Here is a 13,758-nt window from a genome sequence, read left to right on the forward strand (position 1 = left end):
CTGTTCAGCTTCAATGTTCTGAAAAGTTCTTGTGGGGGGGAGTGTGGATCGGTGTGGACACACACACACACACACACACACACACACACACACACACACACACACACACACACACACACACAGCACAGTTGGATACGGCCAAGAATGTATAGCACATCAGCCTTGCCCTTGCATTGTCAGAGAAATCATGTCTTATCTCGTTCTGCAAATACCGCCTCTGCACAGAGAAGGAGGAAACAGAACTCCAGCTGTCATCTCTTCACCAGCCCACCTGTCCAAACATCCAAACCCCCACAACGCCTTGTCATCAAAAGCCCGGGCTTCACTAGACTCCGCTAGGAGATAAAACCTCTCTCATTATTCCGTCCATGTTTGTATTTAGACAAGCAGATGACCACTTGCTCTGAGCCTGTTCAGCGTCTTAATAAAGGTGCTCGGGGGGCTGAGCTTATCTTTCAGACTGAACATCGGGCGGGTGGCCTTGTTCTTACCTGTCATCTCACTTGGACTGACAGACACACACAGACACAAAATGATACAAATGCATCAACACTTCCACACAGATGCCTGATTGTGATTTTGCTTTTGGCACACACACACACACACACACACACACACACACACACACACACAGCTCATCCTTGTCGTCTGGTCAGACTAATGCCGCTGCTCTGTGTGCCAGTTGGCAGATCTATCAGGTTGGGCACTTGTCTGGACGCAAGCTTGAGGCAGGATTTCATTGGACGTAAGGGAGGACTGGGCAGCTTGCGGTCAACAGTGAGTGGCTCTGCATATCAAACATTGCTTTCATCTACCTCTCTGGCAACAACTGAAGTTTCTTTTTTTTGCTAATTCTTAAACAATGGGGAGCCTCTAAGTTGGACCAGAGTCTTGTTTCACTCGTTTCAATTGAGGCTGTAGATACACCAAAAAAACACTGAATGTCCAGTGTTATTTCCTTCGCAGTAAACATTTCATTTTATTTAAATTATTCATAGAATTTTTATGCCAAAAAGCTTAAGCTTCCTCAGCTGTTTTGTGGAAGAGGAGGGAGAAATCTAAGTCACAATACTATCACCATATGCTGCCAATAATAATGTTGGATAAGTTAAAGCCAATCCTGCATAGTGCTACACATGAAGTCACTTATAACTCATCACAAAATCTGACTTTTATAAATACATCAAATGAAACTGTTGATATCTAAATCATCACTGAGTCTTTTTCCACACAGGTTGTCTACAGATAGTTTTATTTTACTGATTCAATTGCTGCATATGAAGACATTTAACATCAATTTTAAGATCAATCATGTGCAAACAAAGCTACAAAAAGCATCCTGTTGTGCCATCTGTTGGTGCAGTTGTAGGTAGTAGTAATTTAGTAAGTAGTAGTAATTTCATCCTGCATATATTAGACGTGAGCTCCAGAAAGGTGTTTGGATTACTCTCTGCAGGTGAGTATAAAGGGATTTATCTAGATTAGATTTAATAGAAATTAACTGAGTCATCATAAGCATTAATAATAAGTTGGCTTTGGGTTTGGAGTCTGATGCTGAAGAAATTAATCAAAACCAATTAACAAACCAACAAAAGAAACCTGAACCAGAAAATTATGTTTATACTGAAATTAAGCACCTTAAATCTTTTAAGGTACATTTAAGGAGATGACTTGTGGATCTGAAAGTGGAGGCATGGATGGATGTTGATTATAGTAAAATACAACCTTCATGTTGTTGGGCTCCAATCAAGACAGGTGACTAATGTTTTAGCCCAGCAGCAGGAGAGGATTGCAAATTTTGACCAGCCAACATCAAAAAGCTGGACTAATAATATAAAAGGTTTCACAGCGATGTTACAGTTACCTGCCGATGTGGCAATGTGAAAAATCACATCTATTTACAGCAGTAAACATACCCACATTAAACAGAGATGATTAGATGAGTGTGCTTCACAAAAACAGTAATTTACCGGGGTTGTGTGAGGTGATGACATCAGCTAGCTGATGCTCAGGGGCAGGCGCCTGCTTGCTGTTGTCTTCCTCCTGGAGTTTATCCACCATGGCGATCACACAGTTGAGACATTTGGCCACGTTGGCCCACACCCTGTCCTGAAAGGGCCAAATACACAATCAGCAGTCAGATCAGCCTGACTGATTAGACCTCTCGCTTTCTCTCTCTCTGTTTGAAACAGTGAAATAGAGGCACACTAAAATGTGTCACAAAAACTGAAAGAACTGCAGAAACTCATATATATATATAAAATCCCTTATGTCTTAAAAAACAAGGCAAACAGGTGTTTTCCTTTCACAGTCCGAACTGGCTTTGTGTCCAAAAGGTCAAAAGGAAATTGCAGTCTGGATATTGTAAAGTTACTCAAAAGTTTGGACTCTTTCCAGTTTTCTCTTTTTGTCTTTTCCTGAGCTTCAATTGTTAGGGGACGAACAGCCGCTTTCACTTCTGCCTGTGTGCACAAATATGTATTGTTTATGTGTTTATTGTAAGTGGTGCTATGTATTTTGGTCTTTGCTGCTTCAAAAGTATGATTTGAATATGTTATAGCGCTGAGGAATATTTTGAGAGATAATTAGGCAGTGGTGCGCAGAAATCATGATAAACACCTGCTGTCAGTGTGGCAGCCACAAACAAACCAACAGTCATACACACTTCAATGGAAAGAAGCAGCGTGGCTTAGATTCAGTGGCAAGGATACCAAAAAAAATGATCTTCTGCAGTCAGTTTGTCATGATGAAATATTTAAACTCCTTAGAGAGAACCTCTCATTAAAAAGGAAAAAAGAAAGAGTAATGTTTGGTATGCAATCTAATTTTGCAAGTAATTGGAATTATTAGCCATAAAAATGGATCTGTAATACAGTAACAGTTTATCTCTGTGTGTGCTCTACCGTGAGGACCAGCAGTAAAAATAACAGTTTGTCACATTGTACTTGTAAAACCTTAACAAGATTTCTTCATGACTTAGAAAGTAGTCTCACTCACCCACTCCTCCTCGTCGTACTCTTTATGGTGTGGTATGGAGTCTTGGTGCTTTGGCGGCAAAGTCCCACCTTCTCCTTTAGTCGTGGTTTGTGATCCTTCCACATTATTACACATTGCTGGGCTCTCAGTGACCGATGTAGTTGGGCTGTGGCCTGGAAGTCCCTGGACTGGGCTCTGATTCTGGTCACTGCCTTGATGGATGTGGCCTTGATTTTGGCCTCCCTGCACCGGGGTTTGCCTCTGGGTCTTGGAAACATACCCAGGCCGTGCTGCGTGCAGTGCTAGTAGTGCACTCTTGACCAATTCATCCTTAAGCGTGTGAACAAATTGTTCTGTCTGTAGCAAAGAGAAAGATGGGGGGAAAAAATGAGATATACTGAAAGTTATTGTGGGACGGCAAAACAAATGTAAGCGTTGTAAAAGAAAAGGAGACAGAGTAAGTGTGAGAGATAGAGTGAGATTGTCAGATTGGCAGGGTGAGTGGGTGGAAGAAAATACTGGTGGAAGTGAGCTTGGAAGCGGGAAACTACTTACAGAGGAAGTGAAAAGAAACAAGGAAAATGAACACTCCTTCACCATAAAGTAGCTGCTCTCCATTACCGCAGCACAGCCGGTGAGCAACAAAAACAGCAACAAACAACAAACAATTCAATTACTCCTCCTCCAGCCTGCTTCTCCGAGGAGTACACCTCCTTTGATCTCAAATTCACCAGCTACTGTACGTTGATGATGATCCCGGTACCGAGGAGCCTCGCGCTCGCTACTGCCACTGTGTAAAAAATGATAAGGGCTCTCAGGAGTAATTGAGTTAGCACTGCAATAAGCAATTTTATTACCACGGCAAAAATGCAGCCTAACAAAACACGAGCCAAGCCCTCTGTGGAAAGAAACCTGCGAGGTCATTGTATATATGCTGTATATTTGTCACACAAACACTCTTTTCCTGCTCCTACCTCCCTGATGTGGACTGAATAGTGGGCTTGTTGAGACTACCAGAAGTTGCAAAGACGATGAGTAGATAACTGTGCAAAACAACCTCAGGCCAGTTCTGTCCTGGTACTAGACGCGCGTCATAAGGAAGTGGTTCTGTATTTTCTGGCTCGTGACCCCTTAAAATGAAGTATCTTCGACTTGTGATCTTTTTAATAGGGTGCATGCATAAATGACCTGTCAGCACTTTAACAAAGGAGTGATTTTCGCTTCTCTGATTATGTCATTTACACTAATTATCCATTACTCATCCCACTATCCAGTTTATCCTTATAAAACCTAATTTTGTGTAGCAGACTCTTTCTTCTCTCATATCTTGACACCTTAAGTCTATCTCACAGCCTTTTGCTGTGTAGCAACCCCCGCGATGAGAGTCGCTATGAAAAGGTTTTGTGCTGGAGGTGTGGAACGCGCTCTGCTGAAGTGACGCTTTGAAATTTCAGCAAGTTTAGAACTTTTCTCTCACGTTTTGCATTTCTTCCTTCACGCCTCAAGTTCTGCTGTTTCATCCTGCTCTAATCTTCTCCCGTCTTTCATATTCAAAAGTTCACAAGTCTGAAATCACCATATTTGACCATCATCTTCCTGCGTTCTGTGTAACCAAAGTTACTTTTGATTTAAAAGAAAAAAAAAAAAAAGAAGAAGAAAACTGAAGGAATCTATTTCCCCTGAAGGGTTTTTGCATGTCTTACCCTGAAGGATGAGCGGAACCGAAATCATATAGAAGTGGAAATTATGATTCATTTTGCTGATCAAACAGTTTTGCTCAGTTCAGTTCAAAGATTCATGATCACTCACTAATCAGTCCATTTTTTAAGCGATGTGATCACATCATACATACATACATCAGTAAATGAGTAAGTGCACCAATCTGTTAACCAGAAAAACTAAACTACACAAGCACTTTTTTACAGTCCTCAGTAGACAACTATTTTCTTCTTTCATAAGTGTATTTATTAATTTATTATATTATATAAACTTCTTTAATACATCGTGCAGTTTTGGATAGAGATTATAGTTAGAGCTGGTGATTCCTGAACCATGCTGCTACAGGCCTAGACTGTAATTCCCATGACGCACTGAGCTCTTTTCTTCTTCTCTCCCTCTCCAGCTGTACACATTCCTGTCCCATTAATGCATTTTACTAACTTTCCTGGAGTTTTTATGCTTTCTCGACTTGCAGCTTTTCACGGATTGTGGCTACTCCGAGACCAGCCTGGTGCTGTGGTCCCCGCAGCAGATGGCTACCCACCCTGACGCTAGTTCTGCTTGAGATTTCTGTCTGTTAAAAGACAGTTTTTCCTTGCCACTGTCGCCAAGTGCTTGCTCATGGAATGTGTCATGAGATAATGTCTGTTATGGTTTTGGTACCTTATAAATAAAAAATGACATGTTTGTTTATGGTGTCTCCACTCTGGGGGATCATGATCTCCTGTCTTAATATGGACCTACCCTAAATAAAGGCACATCAGCGGGGTCTACTGTCAAACACTGCAAATTGATGTTTCCCTTCTTTTCTTATGATGCAGCTACAGTCTGTTTCAGTCCTTAAAGAAACAACACTGTTCCATGTGAGCCTGGTTTAACTGTTCTGTCATGATTAAAAAAAACATCCACGTGAAAATCGTCCATTTGATGAAAATGGCCCCCCCAAAAAGCAAATTATGACCACACTGAAAACCCCATTGTATTAAATTCTTATCCATTTTAATTGCCTTGTATGGATTCAAATGAGTTCCATTACTGTAAGTCAATAATGTGAGAGCTGAAATGGATAGGACTACATGTGTAATTGCCTGAGAACAAGCATTTCTGCTATTATGTGACGCACATAACTGTATACAGAGTAAACGTTATCTTAAAAAGATAAAACTAAAAAAAGAACCATGCTTGAATCAAAACATTTCACAGGAACAGGGAATTCAAAATGTAAATTTATATTCCAATTTAACTCTGCTTATCTGACCTCAATGTTAATTTGCAATCTATGAGAACATGTATTATTCATTATCTTTCCTGAGATGAGTGAACAAAGACACACACTGTATTTAAAACAATCTGAATCATATTTGCACTTCTTAACCACAGGGTCACAAAACTCATGTATTTAACTATGCCAGTGTTCATACAGTAACTTTTTAATGGAATCTCAAGCATATAAATCAACAAAATAAAATTATTCAATTCTTACATATTTAGCACTTCCACTGTATATATGTAAGATCAGGACCTACAGCTAAGTACAGAAAACATTTTAATGATCGCTGTGCTGCAGGGTTTATAAAGATTTTGTGTTAAAAGTGAAATATCAGAGGTGCACTTTAGGCAAAGAAGAAAAGCACCGCACCTTCAGTTTTTTTTTTTTTTATTACGGCTAAACCAAAGCAACTTTGCCCCTCCACGTGTGCAAAAACTACTCCTTAGTGCAGCTCATCCCCACCTACCTGTTTTAGAGATCTGAAATACACGAAATCCCTCGGGAGACATTCTGTTGCTAGTCTTTCTTCAATATATCTGCTGATATGATCTTGACTGAGCACAAGTGCAAGTCAGAAAATGCCTCTGTGGACCCCGACTGTGAAAAAAGAAGTTACGTTTTATCTAAAAAAGAAGAAAACTGGAGGAATCTATTCACCCCGAATGGCTTTCAAACGGATTTTGGCTGAGTTAAAAAAAGAGCTTTTTCACTTACTTCACTTCACAGAGGTGAAAGGAGGCTGAATGGATAGAGCTGGTCAGATTCCAACAGCACTTGGCTGTGAGGACACTCACTCACTATTGCGTATATGACCTCTATATACCACGTAATTTAACATAATCATGCAGAGACGCAGAGACGATCAAACGCACAGCTCCTCTCAGGTAACCGTTACAGCAGAGACATATCACTTGTCCTAGGACACAGCTGGAGGGAGGGGAGATGCGCTGCAATTGCCTTTTCACTGTGATTATCATCAGAGTGGAATTATTATTATCATCAACAGAATCATCACCGTACATAGAGAAGCTACAGCGCATCTGCTGTGTCCAACGCTAATCATGTATTCAGGAGTGAAATACTGCACAAGGCCTCCAGTCAGGTGGCCTGAACTAAGAAGGAGAAAGTCAGAGGCAGCGAGTACGTGATGAAAAAGGTTCTTACATCCTGCCTTTGGTGTCTCATCTCTTCCAGATTCTCTGAAGCCGTGACTCGCTGTCTTTATTTTAGAAAACACACAATGCAGAGATGCACTCTCAAATGTATCTACCTTTATTTATGTTTGTAAGGAGAATATCGAATATCTGTCTGACATTAAATGTAAGTATGGAGTGTTATTTCTGGTGTGTGTGCATCTTTTTTCCCCCTTTCAGTCCCATTTCAGTATTTCTTTTTTTCATCTCACAATTCTTAACATGAAATTTAACACAGTTCGGGAGCTGAAAGGAGAGAAATATTTGGCTTTTTTGTTGAAAAATGATTCAAACATTTAACTGATTCGAAATTCCTGCAGATTAATTTTTTGAACCAGCACATCAAAGGCTCACTAATCAACACATACTATCTTCTTTATTCACCTATTCCCACCTTGCAACAGCTCCCTGCAGAGGAACAGTCCGTCACATACAATCCCCTTAAATAGAAAACTGTCATTTCTATACTTCGGTTTTTGTGCAGATCAAACAGACGAGATATAACATGTTAATTAGTGAGCTTTAAGGGCAGATTTTGTTACTTCTAGACACAGACAGGCTGGCAGTTTCCACTTGTTCCCAATCTTTGTGTTTTGCTAAATTAACTGTCTGCTGGCTGTAGGCTTATATTTAATGGACAGCTATGCACGTAGTATTGATCTTCTCATCTAACTCTCAGCAAGAAAGTGAATAAGAGCATTTCCTAAATTGTCGAACTGGGATATATAAATATATAAATATATTTTAGACTTTGAATCCTGCAGCGTGTATTTGTGCTTCTGTAAAAAAATAATAAAAAATATTGATATAAAATGTGTTACGTTGTTTCTGATCGAAGGCTTTGGGGCTTGAAGAGAGCGAACATCAGCTTTCACATGTGAACACAGTTTCACACTTCCACTGCACTCATCCACACACACACACACACACACACACACACACACACACACACAGCTTGAGATTTTAATCAGAGTGCAGCCCTGCTTGTGCTGACCAGGCCAGGGGTTTACTTGGCCAATGCGTGCGTGTCTAATCAAGGATGGGAGGAACTGGTGACAGAGCGAATGTACCAATTAAGCAGGCTGATTGGGCTCTATTCCACTGTGGCAAAAACAATCTCTCCCACAACAGATTGCAATCTGACAGCACCAGATGTAATTCATTAATTATACTGATAAAACGCCTCAACTCCATAAACCTCCATGCTGCTATTCACTTTTGTTAGTTTGGCGTTTTTATGATGAGTTATGGATTTTTTCCTGAGGTTGTCTGTTTAGTGTGTGCATGCGTGTGTGCAACTGTGTCAAAACAACTGCTGGATTTTAAAGTTTAAAAGTTATTTTGAGGATTCATACATTTGCAATGAAACTAGCAGAGTAATGTTACCAGGGCTGGAGGTAAGTCACTCTTAGAGGATAACTCCTGAGAGGGTAAACATTGAGACTGTAGCAGTCCATTAAGGCCACTACATCCACCTGAATAGTACTCGGATTGCCTAGTCTAACAGGAAAACTATTGGTTAAAGGCTTAGAAGCAGAGCCTGAGCAAATGAGTAGGTTGTTTCAAGGGGTGTTTGTGTTCAAACCACAGTTAAAGATAAATCAAAGGGGTTTTCAGGCTGACGTATTACCTAACAATGTTTTGTGATATATCCCAGAATAAAATAGGTGGTATTACAGCAGCTTGAGTCCAGGGGGGATAAAGGGATTGTTTGGATGGGTGAAGGGTTTGGGGGCTGTCTCACCTTGTCAGAAAGGTTCTTGAGTGCATCCCTCACTCCAGGGGAAGAGTGCTCCTGGGCAGCCTGGAGGAGCTGGTCTGCTAAGCTTGTGATGAGGGGCTGGAGGAGACTCATGGTGCTGAGTACCTCCTGAGCTTTGGCTGTGTGCTCTGGAGAGTAGTAGATACACTGGTAGGCAGTGCTGAAGCTGTGGTGGAGGAAAAAAAAACACATCAAATCAGATTTGACACATGTCACTACAGCTGCATGGTCAAGGACAGAAAACACCTGTGAGATTATACATAAAAATCTGATTTAAACTCGGCCACTCTTGTTTGTAATGACATTGAAGCCATACTTGACTGAGGCTCATCCCATGTTTGTGTAGTGCTGCTGGTTTTCTTGGTGTCTACTTGGCACTGGCGATTGTCAAAACTAGCAGGGCAGAAGGAGTCTGTATTTCACATCAAACAAACTCCAAGCCACACTGCAGCATACCCTGGTTGATCTGCTCCATCTGGCACCAAAACCAATGCTGACACAAAAAAATCCAAACAGACGCAACTAATCAAGAACAGGCAAGTAAATGTTAATGCTTTTCTACACTTGTGTGGGTATGATTTCTGGTTGGATGACCATGGAAAGCATCTCCAACAAAGACTGTCACTGTAAAATAGTATTAACAGCTCTAACCTCCCCCTAAAACACTTAAATGATGCCTGAATGCCTCGATGTGAATAACAAGCGCAACCTTTCCTAACAGCTAGAAAATGCACCTAATTACATTTACCGTGCATCACAGGTATAAATCAGTCTCCGACAACACAGTATGGCTCTAGAGCTTGATGATAAAGACAGGTAGCTTGAAATGCTTCACGACTGATCAAAAATATTTTGTAGAGTGACTGATCATCATTTTACAATGTAAAATGGCCAGTCCTTGAGTGTTGAGGTCAAGTAATGACAAACAGAGAAATAATGGGCTTTCATAGACTTCAACCTTTACATTAACAGTGCACTCATTTTATGTGCTAATTTCTTCATGTGTTGCTGATTTTGCTGCCTTAAAAATATACAGCAGCAACGCTTTCCAGGTACTCAGCCTGAACTGTCAAATTGGACTTGCAGTCCAATGTCAACCCATTTTTGCTTTATGAATAATTAATCCCTTCCTCATTTCTAGGGAGCTATTTAATCTCAGACAAAAACACCTTTTGTCAGTTCCTAGATTCAGGGCAAATCACTACAATCAAGCATTCTCCTCGGGTAAAGTTCCAGTGACTTTCAATGAGTTTCCGCTGACTTCCTGCCATCAGACGTAGCGCGGAGCGAGGCAGTCATTTGCAACCCTCCCAGCTAGTTTAGAGTCAGCTCGGCAAGCCTCTATCTAGGCCAGACCCCAGAGCCAGATCCTAAGGCATAATTGACATAAGAGAGAGAGAGGAGAGGGATGAGGGGAGGGGTACATACAAAGGGCTGGCATAATACAGTATTCTCTGGAGCGCTCCTAATATTTTGCAGCAAGCGAAAGGCAGCGATTCTTCAGAAGTCACCCTGTGTGGGACAGCACCACCTGATGTATCAATAAGTGTGAAAATCTGAACGTCTTACAAAAAATTAGGTGTTCTGTAGTAGGTACTAGCCACTAACTATGTGTTTGACTGGCTAACTTTAAAATCTTGGCCTTGTCATTACAGCTAATGAGCCCACTGGAGAACTACCACCCACAAGCTCAAAGCTAATCAAAGGAATCACTAAGTGAGAGAGAGACACAGGGCAGACAGTGGGGAAACCCTCAACTGCACAGAAAACCACCATTTCTTACTTGCAAACCTCTGTTATGCCCGCTTCCATAACCATACCTTCAAATGTTCTAAGATTTCCACCACATAATAACTGAATAATATACTGCAACAAAGTGGTCTTAAAAACCCTTTCATCCCATGAGCTTACAATCGTCTTATTACATTATGCAGAACTAAAGAGAAATATCCTGCAGGACTGCAACAATACAGATACTCCAGAAAAGAGGCAAAGGAGAAAGTTGGTGGAGGAGGACAATTGCTTCAGCGACTGAGATTCAATAACAGCCCTGTTGACTCATAAGTACAAATCCAATCCCATTAGGGAGCCTATGCAGGCAATAATGAATGTTGGGACCTGCCACCTGATGCTAGAGGACAGAATTGATCCTCTGTAAGTCTGGCTACGGCAAGGAACTTTAATTGCCTCATCAGCATTGCTGTCAGTCCAGACGGGTCTACCAAGACAGCAAAACATGCAAAGGTAAAACAGCATAAAACTGTGAATGCAAACTTGATGAAATGCCAAAGGAGATGTTGCACACGAGAATCCGATTGTCATTTTAAGCCTCGGATGCGTCTTCCAATCCTGGTGTAATTTGTGTGATGTTCTGTGAACGTCGTGCCAATAAAACACAACTATCCTGCAAAATGTACAACCTTTGTGGAGCTCAGAATATTTGTCTTTTGTTGAATATGTATCAGAGACGAAATGATTGAACCCTCGAGTAGAGTCTGAGGGCATAGTCTGTGGTGTCATTGGAGGGCAAGACATATTAATAAATAAACACGAGTAGAAAATCCACCCACCTGTCTAGGTCTGATGTTGGCAGGACTTAGCCTCAAGCTGACTCACAGCACACCTGAACTCATAAAGGCCTCATTCTTCCCCAAACCTTTACTTTAGATTAAAGGAGCTCCGGGAGAAGAATTTGTTATTTCCTGTTTGACTGATGCTGGACCCATTTCATGGCTGAATTTCCTTTAAGTTAAACATTTTGTTCTTATTCAGCTGCCTTTTGATAAGAACATTTTAAGTGTTTAATATCAAACTTATTCTTTTGCCTTGTGGTGCTGTATTATCTGTGATGATCCCAAAGAAAGTGGAAAATGCTCTGAATAGAAACGGTTCACTGGCTCTTTGTACTTGTATAAGCAGAGTCCTTATAATAGCAGTAGAAGCTGTGCTGGGAAATTTTACACCAGGCGTTGCTTTGATTGTGTACAATCGCTGTATACAGTATGTTCATTAATATTCATAATCTGAATCATTTGTCCAGCAACTATGGAAACATTTAAGTCAGCATGCTATTTATGAATATTTATGTGTATGTCTACAGACCTTATAGACTCATTAGGTTATACTTCCATACATGTGATATAGTGCTATTTAAGTGAAGTGGTAAATTAAGGACTATCACATCGATGAAGAAGATTGTCTTTTAACTGTTCTAACCATAGTGATGCACAAGTTCAATTTAATTGTACCACAGTGTGATATATATTGGGAATCCCTACAATCACTGTCAGTGTGGTACACACGTGTTTTTTGATTTGTTGACCTTATAAATGTCTCTTAAATCACACAAACCCCTTTTGTTTTGTGTAATTAAAAAAATCCCACCTGCAGACATACTGTATCTAAGTTGCACAGAAAAAATAGTTATACTCTAATCGTGGCACTAATACCAGGCTACAGAGTTTAGAGTTTGAGCTGATTAACATACAAAGCCATCTGAAAGTGTCAGGCTTGTTTTTATCTGAAGTCCTAAATTTGTGTGACACACTTTGTCAAACGTTTCATGTGCCAGATGTACAGTGCTTTCCAATGCAGGGCAGTGCACAGTGGAGATCGTGCTGTCCTCAAGCAGTTACATGATTGGTGAATGTAATGCTAATCGAATACAACTATTTTCGACTCCAAATGAATTTGTGCACTGTAACAGAAAACAATGAAACGGCTGGATATTCCATATGTTCTGAAACAACGATTCAATTATTCTAGCCTTGGAGGCATATTTGGGCTGGACTACATTTGCACTTGCGTTTCTACTCCTCCTGTGAGGGAATATTAGTTTCCTCTTAGGTGAAACTCCTTCAGACTCCATTACATGACGTCAGTACATCATTCTGAGGAGAGCAATGCTTTTAGAAGAAATTGCTGTCAGACCCCAACACACTCACTGATAATGTATGATAATGGATTCTTCTTAATCCCACCTCATTTCCATGTTCACCCTGGGTATGCCATGCGCCTCTGGCCATGAAAATACCGAAGGTGTTCTGCAACTCCCTATGCACAATATGCACAGTGCCCTTTGACTCACGAAATTATCACCCTTCATCTTCTTAGAATTCAAGGTTCACACAAACAAATAGCACTTGATCTCCAGGAAAAGGACCCATCGACATGTTGACACATTAGTAGCGCAACACTTTGTCACGAAAACTCCAGTCAGCTAACAGATTACTAAATCCCGCAGACTTATCCAGGATGAATCTCCTCTTTGGTTTTCTTAAATGATCAACAGGAATTGGTTATAACAGTAATGAGAGGGAGAAAACCACTGGGCCCAGCGGCCTAATTAAGCCAGCATCTCCAGCGCATGGCTAATTAATAGTGGGGAGGAAATTAATGAAGAGCTTGTGGCCTGCTGCTGACAGCCAGCAGGAGTAAAATGCAGCTACGTCAGCAGAGAGCCCTGCAGCACTCCAGGTGACTGCAAAAAGCCTCCTTCGTCATTTAGACAGTACGTTCTAATCACAGTTTTTACACCAGGCCACTGCCACACGGCCACAGTCAAAATAAAGTCTGCTATAGATACATGCTGGAGGATCTGATCTCAAACCAGATTCTTTTTACTGCCAAACTCCATCTGTTGTTGAATCCTTGACTGGGCACTGATCTCATATCAGTTCTCAGAATAACTGCCAAAGTTTTCCTCAGTGATTCAGACACAAACGAGAAATCCTGATCTGAGACCAGATATGCCTCAAGGCCAGTGCCAGCGTCCCTCTCCATCACAAACAGAACCTGGAGCAGGCTTACTCCAGAGCAGGCGGAAAAACTAACAAGCT

General features: G+C 41.0%; 1 protein-coding gene across 9 annotated transcripts in view; it reads right to left on the reverse strand.

Moving 5' to 3' along the window:
- inpp4b (inositol polyphosphate-4-phosphatase type II B) overlaps positions 1 to 13,758 on the reverse strand; it is a 217,891-nt gene that overhangs the window by 16,495 nt on the left and 187,638 nt on the right. For all 9 annotated transcript variants that reach the window (XR_003462985.1, XM_019256050.2, XM_027282883.1 and 6 more), the window contains 3 exons: positions 8,903 to 9,086; positions 2,998 to 3,333; positions 1,971 to 2,109 (listed from right to left, as the gene is read on the reverse strand). Coding sequence is in view for 8 of the 9 variants with exons in the window: in XM_019256050.2 (XP_019111595.1) it covers positions 1,971 to 2,109; positions 2,998 to 3,333; positions 8,903 to 9,086 (659 nt within the window). In the remaining variant the exon portion in view is untranslated. The remainder of the gene's footprint in view (positions 1 to 1,970; positions 2,110 to 2,997; positions 3,334 to 8,902; positions 9,087 to 13,758) is intronic.

This window comes from Larimichthys crocea, chromosome X (genome assembly GCF_000972845.2).
Source record: "Larimichthys crocea isolate SSNF chromosome X, L_crocea_2.0, whole genome shotgun sequence".
NCBI classification, from domain to species: domain Eukaryota; kingdom Metazoa; phylum Chordata; class Actinopteri; family Sciaenidae; genus Larimichthys; species Larimichthys crocea.